The sequence below is a fragment of the Urocitellus parryii genome, chromosome 15, assembly GCF_045843805.1.
Source record: "Urocitellus parryii isolate mUroPar1 chromosome 15, mUroPar1.hap1, whole genome shotgun sequence".
Lineage (NCBI taxonomy): Eukaryota > Metazoa > Chordata > Mammalia > Rodentia > Sciuridae > Urocitellus > Urocitellus parryii.
In genome coordinates this window covers 55,337,696-55,354,520 of record NC_135545.1, presented here as the reverse complement: position 1 = coordinate 55,354,520, position 16,825 = coordinate 55,337,696, and the positions used below count along the sequence as shown (strand labels likewise).

At 55.1% G+C, this 16,825-nt stretch overlaps 1 protein-coding gene across 2 annotated transcripts; it reads right to left on the bottom strand.

Annotated features, from left to right (window-relative positions):
- Window positions 1-2,712: 2,712 nt before the first annotated feature.
- Window positions 2,713-14,248, bottom strand: Klhl36 (kelch like family member 36). 2 transcript variants are annotated; one of them, XM_026411427.2, is made up of 5 exons: window positions 14,184-14,248; window positions 11,762-11,838; window positions 6,614-7,687; window positions 4,754-4,911; window positions 2,713-3,420 (listed from the first exon to the last, which is right to left on the bottom strand). In XM_026411427.2, the coding sequence occupies exons 2-5, from the start codon at window positions 11,819-11,821 to the stop codon at window positions 2,880-2,882; spliced, it is 1,833 nt and encodes a 610-aa protein (XP_026267212.1). In that variant the 5' UTR covers window positions 11,822-11,838; window positions 14,184-14,248; the 3' UTR covers window positions 2,713-2,879. The 2 variants fall into 2 exon arrangements, with proteins under 2 accessions (XP_026267212.1, XP_026267211.1); XM_026411426.2 differs by having other exon boundaries at window positions 14,028-14,228.
- Window positions 14,249-16,825: the final 2,577 nt, after the last annotated feature.

Genomic DNA, 16,825 nt, shown 5'->3' with positions numbered 1-16,825 from the left:
GAACGAGGGCGGTGGCTCTGTGGGGGTCACCAGGGCAGAAGGCACTTTCACTTCCAGTGCTAATGCACACACTGACAGGCCCTGCTTGCTTAGGGGTCAGATGTTGGAAACAGCTGACGTACCGAAAACAGAGCAGGTTGCCTCCCACCCCCAAAGTGAACACCCCTAGAGCGTCTGGAGTCCCTGCTAAGACTCCTGAGGTTGCCTTACCATTAAGGGGAGGTAGAGGGCACTCAGAATACAAATACACACCTGAGGTTCTTCCTGATGGAGGCCGCGGGGACCTGCCTGCAGACTTACTAAGATGGCAGAAGGTGAACATCGCGGGCTGAGGCCAAGTACAGTAACAGAGTTGAGCTTCTACTCTAGGCACCTTCTGCAGCCTCCCGAGTAGCTGGGACTAGGGGCGACAGGGCGCCTGCAATCTGCACTGTCAGCAACAGAGCGACCACTGTGAACGCCAGCGTCCTCCAGCTCTTCACTGTCCTCTGCGGTCGCGACACGTGTCTTAAGCAAACAGGGTTAGGACCAAATACAACTCTCACACACTTAAAACCCCGACTGTTTAAAATGAGGAAGATCAAGACCTATTGAATAAGAGCCTACTACGATTATTTGGAAAGATGGAGATAAAAAGAAAGTCCAGATGTTCTCAAAGCTCCACACAGCCTGACGCCTGCACAGTGACCACAGAAGGGCAGCTGTGCATGTCACCCATCTCAAGATTGGTTTGAGACCACGCTATCCCCACTGCAGGTTAAAAGGCCACCTGCTTACACACAGTTCCAAGCTCTGTCCCCCAACTTAAAAACACAGGGGACAAAAACCTGGCCCTGTCCCAGCACCTGGCCGTGAGCCTTTTCTGTCGAGCACAAAAGCCCAGCACAGGGTAGCTGCTGCCAACTCTGTAGTCAACCCAGGACGACATTTACCTGTCAGTCCTCCACCTGTGGAATGCTCTTGGCATCAGTAACGTCATCATCCACTCCATGAAAATGACAAACGACATCAACCACATCAAGAGGGTCGGCACAGATGCCAAGTGCAGGACATGGTATGTAACCATGGGGCACAAGAAAGCCAGGGCCAGCATGTCACCTTACCCTAGCATCAAAAACTTAACAGCTGGCTTAGGCTGACCCTAGTGGCTCTCCCCTCCCCAAGGTCAAAGCCATCTGCTGTCCAAACCACTCAGAACTTCCAACACGCTGTCCCCAGACTGACTCGATTCTCTAGAGCCGCCTCCTCTTTGTTCATGACCTGGGCTGAGCGGGGAGGAAGGAGTCTGGGCAATGAAACCCTTCCTGAGAGGCAGAGGCGAGTCTCAGTCACAGGTTAGTGGTTAACGCGGGACTTCTCAGGGCCTTTAGCACACTGCAGTACCAAGCTCCAGAGCGCAGCCTGCTGGTGTGCGGGGTTCCTGGCAGGACCTCCCCACAGCTGCAGGACTTCCACGAGTACCTAGCTCGCTCTGCGGCCTGCATGCTACCAGCAGTGAGGCAGCGACAGCACTGGTTTGGCTTCCCAGGTTCATGTCCCCCTCTCCTGGACCTCAACAGGAACAGGGTGATGGGAACTACAGGAAACCCTGGGGGAGAGCAAGGGGTGAAAACAGAAGTGCACCGAGACGCTCCCGCATCAGTGTCAACAGTGAGCTTCTGCATCCCGGTCTCAGATCCTGGCCTTCCTGCTCAGGGTCAAAACCACCGCACTCCTGGCCTCGATTCGCGCTTTGTGTCACCTGCCGGCTGGGCCGCAGTCTGACAGCTCTCGGAGGGCACACCTCCGAGACTGTTCTAGAAACCACATCTAGGAGAAGCCAAAGGCACCAACAGCTCTCACAGACAGGGGCCCTCCCATCTCACCTGCCGGCTAAGGTTCGCGGGCACAGATGGAGATCTGCTAAAGGACCTGCCCGGCAGGCAAAGCCGCACAGTGGCAGGCACCCAGGGCCAGCACCATGTCACCTGAGCTGAGGGGGGCACTCAACCACCCTGGGAACCCACGAGTTTGTGTGTTCTGCTCTCAACGACTCCTCAGAGCTACAGCCATTGCAAACAACTGCAGGTCCTACAAAGTTCACTCTTCTTCCTGAGAAATGTAGATTTTCTTACAGTAATGTTAGGGACGTTGAGGGTGAAAAGCCACAAATTACAGGATGACACGTCCAAAGAGTTGCGTGCTATCTTCCCTTTCTTTCTTGGTTACCTGTAACTTTCTAGAATGCAGAGAGATCACCAGCCAGGAAAAGCTGTGACAGAAAGCCCAGAAGAAAAGGTCCGCAGCAGGAAGTCCCCACTCCCCGCCTGACTCTCGGGGCACAGTGGTACCCTTGGCCAATCACTTGACCTGGTGGGCCTGCGTTCTCAATGACGCACACATGCTTGACCTGGCCAGTGACTGCTGGCCATGGCCAATGCTCACAATTCAAAGGCTGGTTACAATGGTCCTGGTAGTTTTGGAGTTGATAATTCTGAGGAAGGCCCTGGAATCTGTATTTGTAAAAGACGGGCCAGGTTTGCTTAGACTAGGTGGTCCGAAATACCCCTGTAAGGCCCGCATCTCTACAAACGTTTCTGTGTATCCTGTGTGCTGGTGCTCCCGGGGGAAGGCCAAGGGGACTCGTGGGGACCTCCCTGGGAAGAAGGCCTGCACAGATCCAAGGGATGGTCTCTCCTGGGCCAGGTTTAATTACTCAGGCAAGATAATATGTCAAGTGATATACCATGTTTAATTGGTTATGATACCATAGAAATACCAAGAATCATAAAAGTAAAAAAGCTGCCAAGAGCATGTAACGTTTCCAGAGGGCTAAGGGGTGGCCACTGCCTACTGCTCCGGCCACGGGGCCAGGAGCGAGCGGCAGCGCTGGCGCTGCCCTACTGCCGTTTGCCCTTGCCCTTCTTCTTCCTGTCCTCCAGCTGCGGCTTCAGGGCGCAGACGCAGGCCGACACGCCGGCGATGGCCTTGGGCAGGTCGGGGCCGCGGCTCCACTGGTTGGCCTCGCGGTCGTAGACCTGCACGGTCTTGGAGAAGGCCGTGTTCTCCCAGCTGTAGCCGCCCAGGATGTAGATGCGGCCCTCCCACACGGCCACCCCCGACTCGCTGTTGGCGTGCAGCAGGGGCGCCACGCGGGTCCACTGGTTGCACTGCGGGCTGTAGGCCTCCACGCCCAGCACATCAAAGCGCTCCATGGACTCGACGTTGTCGTCGCTGCCCCCGATGGAGTAGATGCTGTCGCCCAGGCTGCACATGCTGTGCCAGCCGCGCGCCGTGGTCATGGGCCGCCGCTCCTCCCACACATCCGTGCGGCGGTCGTAGCACAGCAGGTTCTTGCGGTAGGGGCCGATCTGGTAGTCGTGGCCCCCCGAGATGTACACAAAGTCCTTGTAGATGGTGCCTGCGTGGCCGTAGGTGAACCTGCAAGACGGAGCAGAGACGGTGCTCAGACGGTGCCAGCTTGCTGCACAGTGGCCTCGGCTGCGTGCACCCTGGGGCCTCTGCCCATCAGGAGTCGTAGGGTGGAAGGACCCACAGGGAACAGGCACCACCACACCCTCCTAGGTGCTGCTTTACTGAGAAAAGGACCCAACAGACCAGACCACAAAACAATGAAGCCCCAGTGCGGCCACCAAAACAAACAGCCAGAGGACAGGACGGTGAGACTCCAGACAGGGTGATGGCAGGAGCCTGACAGGCAGAGAGTGCCCGGCGGAGCTCACAGCATGGGCCTAGGGTGGCAGAGTGGCCAGCAGGGTCCTACGCTGAGGTGGGCTGGGGCTCAAGAGGCCCCATCCTACCAACAGGGACACACGAGAGATGAGTCGGTGGGGCCAGCCGGGGACACACTGGCACTGCCGCGTCATGGACTGCTCAGCCCTGGGCTGCAGTGCTTAGGAATAATAGTCCTCGCAGTGTCCAGTGCACAGCCAGTGCTGGCTGCCCGGGACTGTGGGGACAACAGACTGAACACATTCTAGGCTCCACTTCTCCACCTGGAAATGGGTTGGTGAAGTACCTCAGCTTGGGGATGGCCCAGGGTAGGCTGTCCTGTCCTGTCCTGTCACCCAGAGACGGTGACAAGTCACATGCAGCACCTGGCCCTGAGTTAGGAAGAGCAGTCCTGGTCACTGTGACAGCTGCAGGGGCCAGCCACTTACTATCGGTCAGCAGTGCCCGTCATTACCGTGCTGGCCTCAGGATCCTCCAGGTGAGAGGCCGTCTACGAGTTGAAGGGTTGGGACTCGCGCCTGGCATGACTCCCGGCGCCAGCTACACTTGCCCACACCCTTGCTAACCCTCGGGACAAGGTCCCGGAGGTGCCTGGGCTGCTCACCTGGACAGCTCCTGCCCACTGGGTGCGCCTGAAGGATCACCAGCAGAATCTCCGCCCCCCACCCCATTGGGCAGGGTTCACGGCCGGCCCCCTCTGCTGCAGTGAGGAACAGAAGACTGAGTGGGCGAAGGCCCCACCCTCAGAGCTCAGTGGGGTCTTCCAGTAAATCCCCCGTTGGTGACTCAAGACTCCTGGGGTCAGGAACCACATGGACCTGGGAAGGGTGACGCTTATCTAGGCAGCGCAGAGGACGCTCACTGACAATCTAGAACTAGAGACCAGGCTCCCGCACCCTGGACCCCTTGTGGCTACCCACTGCTGCCCATAAGCCAGATTTCCCCCCAGAACTGGAGGCCAGAATACCCCAAAAGTGAGCAGACTAAACGTTGTTCTGAAGAGGCCTCAGGACCCAGTCACCTTGGCAAGCCGGCCACGTAGGACCAAGAGTCAGTCTTGGGGCTGTAGGTCTCCACCGAAGAGAGTGCTCCATTCTCATTCCGGCCACCAACAGCCAACAGCATGTCCCCGATGGAGGCAAGGTAGAAATCCACACGCCGCTGGTTCATGGAGGCCACCTGTGGAAGCAACACACCTGTACCTTCCCTTGCCTCAACGCCAGTCAGTGTCATTATCTAGCACTGTGCTCTCCAACTATGTCTATGGAGTGCTCAGCCCAGGAGGTATGATGTGGCCAGTGAGCCTGGGGGGCAAGAAGAGGTCTTTTGGTGACTTTCAGAGCCCCTGGATCTCAAGACACCGAGAACCTGAGGAAGGGGACCCTCGGTTTCCCAAACCTGTCTGGCCACGTGGTCGACCTCGTGGACCGGGACTCAGAGGAGCAGAGCAGGTAGTCTGGTGAGCGGGTTTCTGACACGAGAAATCGCCTGCCCCGGCACTCTCCATCAGGAGTCTTTAAAACACTAATGCTGCTTGCCGACCATGTTAAAGGAAGAAAGTAGCACTTGACAGGACATCAAAAAGTGGACGACCTGACCTTTCCTGTTTTGTTTTTTTAAGCAATTTCGCAGAACACGGGACTGAATGTGTTCCTGCAGACGAGACACCCTCGCCGCTGCTACAGTCTCTGAGCTGCTTCCAAAGCTGCAGCCTCCCTCCAGTGGTATGGGTTTCAGATTTTTGTGTGTGGTGCTGGGAACTGAGCCCAGGGCATTGAGCATGGGAGGCAAGCACTCTACCAACTGAGCTATATCCCCAGCCCAGATTTTTTTTTCGGATACTGGAGACTGAACCCAGGGCTTAGCACATGCTAAACAAACATTCTACTGAACTATGTCTTTTAAAAAATGTTTACTTTTAGATAGAATCCAAGTTGCCTGGGCAGCCTCAAACTTGCCATCCCCCTGCCTAAGCCTCCCTCGTGGCTGGGACTATAGGCACGCTCTGCCACACCTGGCTTGGTTTTAAGACTTTTGAGAATAAAATCAAAAGGATATCTTGAATCCATTCTGAGTGTTAAAGCTCAGAAAGACACAGAGTTAAGAAGTAATACAGAGGTGTGAGTATAAAGATGGACACAGATTTTAATGGGCAATGGTCAAGAGAAGGCACATCCTGGACCACCCGAGCCAGATGCATGCCAATCAACGCAGGCCACACCCCCTTGCCTGGAAGGCCACATGCACTTCCAGAGGGGAAATGTGGGATTGGGAGAGGGGGAGGAACGGGCCTGGGATCCCAGCCACACTGTGGCCAGGTGGGAGCGCAATCTCAGGTGGGCACCTGGGTTCACACTCCTCCCTGATCCTGCCTTGATACCTGCCAAAGGTCCAGGTATGGGCTTTGTGGACTCCTTAAAGCTGCTCCCAAATGTTTCCGAAAGAGGAGCCTGGTGGAGGCCGAGACTCAGGGAGCGTGTCGGAAGCAGCAGCTGGTAGTGAGGTGCCTCATGTGGCCATTTACACTTAAACGTAAATTAGTTAAAACCAGTAAAATTGAAAATTTGGTTCTTCGCTTGCCCTGGTCACAACCCAGGCACTCAACTGCTGCATGGGGCTGGGGCCTCATGCAGCTTGACGTGGGATGTGGCACGGGGCAGAGAGTCCCTGGACAGCCCTCGTTCTCCCCAGGGGGCATGGGTGGGGAGGGTGGGAGCCGTGGCTCATCTCTTTATTGTCACATGTGGCTCATCTCTTTATTGTCACACCTCGTTCAGGAGCAGGACTGTCGCCAAGGCCCGGAGAGAAAGGAAGTCAAGACTAGGTTAGGGCAAAGAAAAGAGGCCTCAAGAGAAAAGAAATAATCTGGCTTTAATCTCACCTTGATCCACTGTTTACAGCGGGGGTCATACCTATAAAGGAGGTTGGAGGCTGCGTCCCCTCCGTTGTCTCGCGAGAAGCTGCCGCCCGCGATGAAGATGAAGCCCCCCAGCACGGCGACGCAGTGGTGGCTCCGCCGGGCCGGCAGGGGCGTTTCCTTGACCCACTGCTCGCTCTTGGCGTCCAGGTAGCAGGTGTCATCGCTGAGCTCCAGACACCGCTCAGAGACCTCACCGCCCACAAACAGGAGGCGCTCCTCGTCCGTGCGCAGGGCTGTGCGCTTGGTCTGCAGGACGGGCTGGGCAGCCAGGCTGTTGTGGTAGTGCACGGCCTCCTCGATGAAGCCCTCGCAGTCGGCCTCGCGGGGCAGCAGCGAGCACACGGCCGGCTTGACGCGGTGCAGCAGGTCGTTCTTGGGGATGAGCGGGAAGTGGATGTTCTCCAGCACCCGGTAGGCGTGCGCCTCGCGCTCGGGCTGCTGCGTCAGCCACTGCAGGGCTGCCTGCAGCAGGTCGTGCTCGCACTCCCGCTGCACCTGGCTGCTGCTCAGGTACACACACAGCTTCTGCATGGAGACGTTCTGCAGGAAGTCGGGCGTGAAGGACAGTGTGCCGAAGTGGCTCAGGATGAAGCCGTCGATGAAGGCGTCCAGCCGCTTGAGGCTGTAGATGGAGGCCAGCTCCTGCAGGTACAGATAGTTGTCCTCGCTCACCTCCTGCTCCAGGTACTCGCAGCAGAAGTCCACCACTGTCCAGATCTGCAGCAGGTGCGCCGTCTCCAGGATGTAGTCGATGTTGCCGCCGTCCAGCGCCAGCTCCCCGCTGTACAGGAAGTCCACCACGGCCTTGAGCCCGATGTAGGAGGCGCCGATCAGCTCCACCTCCTTCTGGAAGGCCTCCCGCATGCCCAGCGTGAACATGGAGTTGAAGTAGTCGCTGCACACGGCCAGCAGGTTGCGGTGGGCTGGCACACGCTGCTCATCCGCCACCAGGACCACATCACAGAAGAGGCCGCGGAGCCGCTGCTCGTTCAGCCGCTGCAGCACCGTGGAGGAGTGGTCGGCCCTGCGGTACACCTGTGGAGGAAGGCCGGTCAGGGGGTGGCTCAACCCACCCAGCAGTTGCGACCTGCCCCAGAGGGAGAGGAATGAGGGACCACAGAGGACCTCTGTGTGTCTGTCCATCCTTTCTCCTTTTTTTTATAATTTCTAAAAACTTTCTTGCTTTCTCCCCCCCTCCCCCATTTTCTTCCTTTTTTAATTTGTACTGAAAATTGAGCCCAGGGGCCCTCAACCACTGAGCCACCTCCCCAGCCCTATTTTGAATCTTATTTAGAGATAGGGTCTCACTGAGGTGCTCAGTGCCAAGTAGTTGCCGAGGCCGGCTTTCAACTCGCCATCCTCCTGGCTCAGCCTCCCAAGCCACTGGGATTACAGGCGTGCGCCACTGTGCCCGGCTTTCTTCCTTCTTTTTAAACAGAGTGCTAGAAGCTCCTTTCTGTCCCCTTCCTTCTCTCTCTCCCCTCCCTGCTTCCAGGTCATGACAAAGGACGGGAAGGTGCTACCATCTTAGAGGGCAGCTGTGCACAAAGCCCTGAAGTCAGCTGGGAACTGGTTTGAGCCTAGCTCTGCTGCTCACTGGGTTCTTGGGTTAAGCCCGGGAACTTGAGGCTCCACCTTCTGGTCTGGCAATGAGGACCAGGGTGTTATCACCCAGGTTTGGGGAGGTAGGGAGATAGAAGAGGGCAAAGTGCTGACCCAGCAATGCCTGAGCAGTGCCCACCATGAGGCTGTCAACTCCTACCGAGGTTACGGTAATCTGCTGACAGACAGCTTCCCACTTCACACACGGTGTCTGGCACACGGTCATGCCAGAGCGTGGCTCCCACTTTCACGCTTCCACCCAGGGAGGTGGCTGGCCTCCTGCCTACCACTAGGTGCTCTGGGATCCTCCCGGGAAGTGTGGCTTCACACCCCACTCCAGGGTTAAAGGACCACTAGCATGCAAGTGCGGAGCCGTCTTTCCCTGGGGCTCAGGTGTGCTCTGCTGTGTTATGCACCAGACATGAGCTCTCCTCTGAGCATCACAAACGACCCTGACAACCCCCCTTTTCCAGGCGAGGGAGGTGGATACCACAAAACCTGCCCAGATCCCACAGGGACTGAGCAGTGGCGCTGAGACTTGAACCTGGGCCTGACTTCATCAGCTTTAATTACCACACTATCCTGGAAGTAATACATTTAACATGAATGATCCCAATCGAGCGCTTTGATCAGTTCAAGCTGGCAGACAGTGAGAATGCCAAGCGCCCGCCACAGGCTCTTGAGGACGCAACCATCCATCAAACCTAGACCGGATTCTGAGTCCTTGCAGGACTGACCCACCTTATTTTAGGGATACTAACACACACTGCTTTATTTACTCACTACACACACACACACACACACACACACACACACAAAGGGCAAGAAAAATTCAATGTAGGGAGAAACAGGCCATTCAAAAAAAATATCATACAGTAGCTGATCTACTCAAGGGGGACTAAGGAAAGAACTGGCTAGTAGTGATCCTGAGAAGGGGAGCACGCAGCTGTACAGAGAAGGGCACTAGACTGCAGGTCTGCAAGGTGCTGGTGCTGGTGCTGCGTGCTTGGCACACGCGAGGCCCATCTCAACGTGTCCAGCAATGGTGCGTTTCCTTTTCTTCCCTTTCAAGTCTGCTCTTACTGCTGCTGTAATTAGACGCCGTGGTTTCCTGTGGTCGTTCTGCGTCTGGCCAAGTGCAGCATCAATCACTCTGTTGACGTCCCAGAGCAGAGAGTGTCCTCACAACCTGCTGAGGGTGCGCAGAGACACTACCTGGGCTCCCTCCCCGCAGCCCAGAGGGCCAGGCTCTCTGCTCCTCCACGGAAGGCTCAGGGGTGGCTGTTTATCTGGCTGCTTACAGAGAGGCAAGCTGGCCTAGTTTTGGCTTCTAATTAAGCAGGAATGTCTGGGCTCCCACAGACACTGGCCTGGGGCCCTTATAGATGGCAGGAAGGAAATTAGGAAGCACTACAATAGCAGGTGACTGAGTGAGGCAAAGCCTTGGCATCCAAGAGAAGCAAGTAAGGGGCGCAGGGGGCGCCCAGCCCACAGCTCTCAAGTGGTGAGGGGGTGGGACCTAGCACTCAGATGGGCACACACAAGCCAGCTGTGGTGCGACAGGGATACAGCCTGGGGGGCAGGCACAGCTGCAAGGGGACCATCTGCCTCAGCGGAGTGGTGCAGGGGAGAGGTGCACGGGTTAGCCTGTGCCTGGCATTTCAGCTGCACAGATGACTTTACACACACTTACACACACACACACACACACACACACACACACACACACACACGTCCCTAGTTTCAAAGAGCAGAATTCTGGCATTTCAGTAATTTAGAAGTTCCAACTCTCCTTGCTGTACTGGTCTTTACCCCTCTTGGTGCATCACTGCACGCGAGGCCAGATGATGGAAGAGACCAGGTGGTTGGGCCAATGATCTAGAGGATGCAGCAGGTGTGGGGGTGAAGGTCTGCTTCACTGTACACTGTCCCCTCACAGGGTGGCTAAGTGAACAGTGGAGTCGCACATAGGCAGAGTCCATGCCAAGCATGAATGACCTGCACTAGCTATTGGCTGCCAGGCTCGCAGGTTTGAGGCTGAGTGGATGCCCCCAGACACAGGAGAGTGGCCCACTGGGACTCCAGTCAAGTTCAGAGCAGGAGAAACCACAAGCTGAGAACTTGGGAAGCAGCTGAGCTGAGCGCCGTGGCAGGAAGGGTTTGGACACAGGCTATCTGCCCATCTCAGGGCTGGCTATGTGAATTAATGTTCATAAATGCAAGGTATGATTTGGCCACTTTCATTTTTTATAAGAAAATTTAGAAACACAATCAACTAAAGAAAAACGGATCCTGTCCTGTTCCTAAAAGCTTCCATTCAGAGACTCTGAATCTGACTTTAAAAGACACACATTTCCAGTGCTATCAAACTTAGAAAGCAACACTGTGTCTGCAGCCAAGGTCAGGAACAAAGCCCCTTTGAGCGCAGCGGGCCCTCTGTGCTCATGGACAGAAAGCAGGCATACAGGAGCTTTCTCAGCAAACTCAAGTGGCCACAGGAGACCGTCTCTCAGGGGAACAACCCCTCTGCACAGCGCCTTCCCTCCAGGTGCCTCTACAGAGGGCCTCAACCTCGAGCTGCTCGCCACCTCTCTGGGCAATGCAGAATCTCTCCATTTTTTCCCACTAAGAAGCCTTTTAAGAACTTTGGTCCTAGAGCCCTCCCCAGGAGCTCCACCACCACCCGCACCCTGTCTCCTGCCCAAGTGAGGTCTCATGGTTTGCTCTGTATACAAAAAGTAAGTTTTCTGCACCCCAAGAACCAGTTTTCACCCTCACAATGCATAAGCTAAAGCAACCACAAAATTTAATCTCCAAAAGGGAAATTTCAAAAGAGAAGAGGGCATTATTAGTATTTGTAGCTGGAGACAAGTGCAAATGGGGACTGTGCTGCAAATGAGCACCCTCCATCTTTACCTACAGCAGCTGTGGGGCAGGGACTGCTCTATTCACGGACTGGACCGTGGGCACAGCCCCCAGGTCCTGCCCTCAGACCTTAACTGAGCAGGTCCCAGGTGGGGCCAGGCAGGGCACTTCTATAGACTCTCCCCACTCTCCCTCAGGCTGATTCTGATGGAGCCAGCCTGAGGGGGCTGTGAGCCTAGCCCTGCGGAACACACCCTAGCTCACTCTTGAGGTCCCTGAGAGTCCAGGGCAGGAAGGCCCCACCCTAGAGCCAGCAGCCAGGTTCTTCATGCGCCTGTCTCTGGTGGTGCTGAGCCCCACACTGGGACAGAGACCCCACAGTTCCCATCCTATTCTATCTGCATCCTAGCATTAGTACTCGAATAAGCAAGCCGGGTGTGACACAGGAGGGACGCCCCAGGACACCACCCTGGCGAAGGATGACAACGCCATAGTGTGCACACCGTGCGCTCGCACCCTCAGCAGTCTGGCGCTCCGGTGCTCTCTGCCCTTGCCTTATCTACCTTTGCTTATGGCTGAAACCAACAACAAGCGAGAGTCAGTCAGCACACCACACGTCTGAGGCAATCTGCAGGCACAGACCTTTGAAGATTCGCTGATCTTGTAGGGCCGAGACACTCGCGTCTGCCGGCTTCCCTCCATTGTGAGAGATCGCAGCCCTACAACAAGAACAGGATTTCTGAGTATGCACATGAACTCTAGAAGTCTGGTCCTGAAGCCCTCCCCGGGAGCTCCTCCAGGTCATTCATTAATCGCAGGATCTGCTGCAGATACCAAGGACAACAAGTGCAGAACTGTCCCAAGGAGGTACGTGGGAGAGAACAGAGCAATACACAGGACTCTCTGACCTGTGAGTTCAAAGAATCAGGTTGTCAGCATTGTTTAGAACAGGTTTTTTTTTTTTTTTTTTTAGAATTTTTTTTTCACAATACCTTTATTCTATTTATTTATTTTTATGTGTTGTTGGGGATTGAACCCAGGACCTCACATGTGCTAGGCAAGCACTTTACCACTGAGTTACAGCCCCAGCCCAGCCTTTAGAATATTTAACCAGGGTGCCTTTGGCATCTAAAATCTGACATGTCAATTAGCCCACTTCCTGCTAATACCCACTTCTTTATGTTTTGCAGTGCTGGGGATTGAACTCAGGGCCTCATGCATACTTACACAAGCACTCAACCACTGAGTTATGTACATTCCCAGCTCCCTCCTGAGTCTTCAGTCTCAACTAGGGGCTTTTAGATCAGGATTATAAAGATAATAGTTATCATTTCAGAGCCTAGACTATGGCCCTGGAAACAAGCCACAGGACTTCCATGTGCTACCTTATATTGAACTCCCTCAATACTTGATCAGGTGAATGTCACATTTTGCAGATAAGAATACTGAGATGTGGTCACACAGCTAACAGCTGACAATCCATCTTCAAATCTAGGCTCTTCTTGGGAGCATACTGAACAAGGCCCAAACCTCTCAAGGATCACAATTTTTTTTTTTTTTTTTTTTTTTTTGGTGGCGCTGGGGATCAAACTGAGGGCCTTGTGCATGTGACGCAAACACTCTACCAACTGAGCTGTATCCCCAGCAAGGATCACACTTTTGAACATTATGACGAAGTGGAGGATGTGGCACAGTGATGATGAGCATGTATAAAGTACATTCTAGACACACACTGTTCTCTGGGCTTTTGTGTCTCTTTGCTTGCTTGGTCCCCATACAGCACTGAGAGGCCAGCACTGTTATTCTGCTTGGACATGGGGGAAAGAAAGTCCAAGGCAGGAAACCTTGGCTGGGGCCTTTGCCCTATTTTGAACATAAAGCAAGTGTGTGAACTTCCCTGAACCTGACGGTCAAACTCAGCATGGGCAAGTACACCACAGTATTAAGGTTTTTACCAGTGCCCAAATGCCACACAACTCACTGACAGCCCAGAGCCAGGTTTCAGGAGGACCTTGGGGGAGGGCACAAGGAGGAAGAACTAAGAAAACCATGTGGGAACATGTCACATAGTGGGGCTGAGGGTTTAAGGAGGAATTTTTTTCCTGCTGAGTCTGTAAAAAGAAACAATTTTGTTACCTATTTAACAGTCTTTGCTAATAAAGAACAATGTGACAAGAAGTCAGCATTATTCTAAGATAAATGGGGACACAGAGGGGGCTGCCTGTTCCCATGGGAGAAATAAATTCAGGCACATTCCATCCTGTCCAACTCCTGGGGGGCAGGTAAGGAAGGGGCAACTATATCTCTGCACAGCTAGCGAATTTGTGATCATGACAGGCTGTACCCACCCCCGGTCTTCCTGATATTCCGAGGCTGAGAGGCTCAGAGAAGAAAGAAGACCACCAGCATTCATACAGTGCCTCCTGTATACCCCTGACTTCGTGCCACCTTGGCCCTGTGCGACTTCTAAGACACCGGTGCCCAGGTGGCTGAGGGGCTCACCCAAGGTCAGGGAGCAGAAAACACAGGATCCTCTCTACACCAACAATCCCCTGGCCCCGACCGCAGGCAGCCAAGCAAGGCTCAGCTTTGCCCTCAAAAGCTGGCAGCTTTCTTTTCTAGGCCAAGATATCTAGAGAGAGTTCCCGGCGCCGGAAGCTCCCTTTTGTCTCCGTGCAAGCGGTTCGGGGCCCATTTCTACCAGCGTGGACGTCGGCGGTCTCCGGGGCTTTTGGGAAGCAGGTGAAGGGTCAAGGCCGTCCGCTCACACGGCGAAGACCTCGTTCCGTGTGAAAGGTCTTTTCGGTCAACAAGGGATCGGAGCCCATGTCCGGGACGGCCGGGTCCCGGGGGAGGCGCAGCGCCCGAGACAGCGCGGCCGGATGGCACGGCGCCGGGCAGCACTCACCGTCCGGGTGTCGCCGGCGGGGCCTCGGGGTCGCCTCTGTCGCTCGTTCGGACCGGGCACCCGCTGGCGGCACCCGCCGCACAACCGCCGCCCGGGCAGGTTCCGACCGGCTGCGAGGAGGTGGAGCCGCGACGCGCGGGGGCCGCTGGCACTCACCTGCGGCCGCGCGGTCGGCGCCCAGGCCGTACCTGTCGCACCTGGGGGCGGCGGCTCCTGCCCGCGCCGCGCCCCGCCCGCAGCGCCCCGCACGGAGCGGCGCCGGGACCCCCGCCCTGCGGCCCCGCACGGCGCACGGCCGGCAGCCCGCGGGCGCAGGTCCACCTGGCGGCGCTAGGGCGCGGGCGGCGGCGGGCGCGCGGCGCGGCGGGGCGCGGGCGCGGGAGACCCGGGGCCGGTCCGCGGCGCGGCCATGGTTCCGCCAGGAAGTGCGAGCGGGAGCGCGGCGGCGCAGCCAATGGCGGCGGGCGGGGGACGCAGGGGCGGGGCCTGCGCGGGGACCGAGTGAGCCTGCGCGGCCGGCGGGAGGGAGTGCGCCGGGGCGGGGACTGCGGGGCGGGGCCTTCTCGGGGGCGGGGCCTCGCGGGCGGGCGCGGCCTGCGCCGGGCGGGGCCGGGGGAGCTGGGGCTCCTTGGCTGCCCCCCGCAGCTGCTTCGCCCGCCCTCGCCTGCCGGGCCTACCAGGACCATCCGCGTCGAAGAATGCCTCCGGTGTGACCACCGCCTGAAAACGCCAGGGCACGGTGGGGACGAGGCCTGCAGGTCTTGGGCCTCGCGGGACATACTTGAGTGCCGGCGAGGGGCAGCGCGATGACCACTGGGCACCTTGGGTCTCCTTCTAGGGGGAACGTCCGAGGCACCCACCTGTGGGGAGTCCTTTGCTGACCACTCTGTTTAAAGTCACTTCTCTTTCTTTCTCCCTACGTCCAGCTTCTCCTTTACTTTAGCCTTTCTTACTAGTGTCCATTGTTATTTATTAATTTATTTATTTTTGCAGCGCTGAGTATTGGACCCAAGGCCTCAATGGCTCTACCACTGAGCTCACACCCCCCAGCCCGCTATACCTGTTAGAAACCCGACAGGTTTTTATTCCTGGTGCCTCCTCGGGGCAGGCACACAGGCCTCAGTAAATTTGAATGAATGGATTCCATCATCGTCCACGTGCAGATGGTCCTTGTTCTCTCTGGCTCCATCCTAGATGAGCCTTGAAGACAATATACTAAGTGAAAGAAGCGGACACCAAAGGACCCATATCATATGACCCCACCTGTGTGAAGTGTCCACAACAGGCACCCCTAAAGCCAGGAAGCACATTTATGGTTCCCAGGGGTGGGGAGTTGGGGTTAGTGGGGAATGCTGTAAAGAATAAGGGACTTACCCCATATTTTTAATTGGTTCATTATAGCTGTACATAATGTTGGGGTTTGTTGTCACATATTCACACGTCACATGATAACAATATAATTTGGTCCATATCATTCCCTTTTCCTTCCCTCCTCTCTCCCTCTGGGATCTCTGCTGATCTCCTTTCCATTTCCATGAGATCCCCCCACTTTTCCTTTTTCTCTCTAGCTTCCACAGATGAGGGGAAAATACATGAACCTTGATCCTCTTGAGTTTGGCTTATTTTGTTATTATGTTAAGATGGCTTAACAGAATGCTCTCTAGTTTCATTCATTTCCTGCAAATGACATAATTTCACTCTTCTTTGTGGGTGAACAGGATAAGGGATTTCTTTGCGGGGAGTGATAAAAATGTTCTGAAATTAGGTAGTATTCATAATTGCACAATTCTGACATACTGTCCTAAAAACCACCGAATTGTATAAGAGGGGTGAATTTTATGGTATGTGAATTATATGTCTCAAGGCCATTATAAAAGCAAAACAAAACAAGTATTCCTGCTTGTTCTCTGATACATGCCTTCTCTGGAAGGATTCAGAGCTTCTTCCATTGTTGCATAAAACACAGCCAGATGCAGCCACTGAAGTGGCTGGAAAGAAACAGATGAGGGGAGCCAGCATGGCCAGGGAACCCTGCAAGGCCTCCCTCTGTCGCTGCTATTCCAGATGCAGTGGGCACCTGAGCCTCTGCTCACAGAGACCACCTCTCCGCAGAGGCTGCCTCCTCCATGCCAAGGTGGCCACATCATCATCATCTCCAGTGTTGGGGAAGGACGGGGTGGCCTAAAGCAAGCTCACTGGCTCTCTTCTGAGTGAGCTTTGCCTCCTGAGCCTCAGCATCCTCATCTGTGAACGGGTCAGTAAGAGCAGGGCCAGTCTGCTCTGGTCTTCTGGTTCCCAGTTCAGCTCACTGTCTGTTATACCCTCCTCTCTGTAAAAACTTGCATTTGTGGGACTTTTTTGTTTCTTCACTTTTGATGATTGGGATTTTTGTTAAATATCATCCATTTGTTTAGAAACAAAAATTGATCCCGAGTGGTGGTGCATGGTTGTGGTCTCAGCCACTGGGGAGGCTGAGGCAGAAAGATTGCTTGAGTGCAGGAGTTCAAGGCCAACCTGAACAGCATTGTGAGACCCTGTCTCAAAAACAAAAGGAATGGAAATGCCAGGGATATGAAGAAGAAACTCCCAGGATTCCAGGAAGAGAGGCAAATAAGTAACTTAGCAATTAGCCTCAGTGCTATGAATGGGACCTAATCTCAGATTAGTCTCAGTGCTATGAATGGGACCTAATCTGTTTACAGCTGAAGAGTCTCTCTGTCTCTCTCTCCCTCCCCCCCATATATGTATTCACACATATATGTAAGCATAAATTGATTAATAGAAATATGTGAACCTCT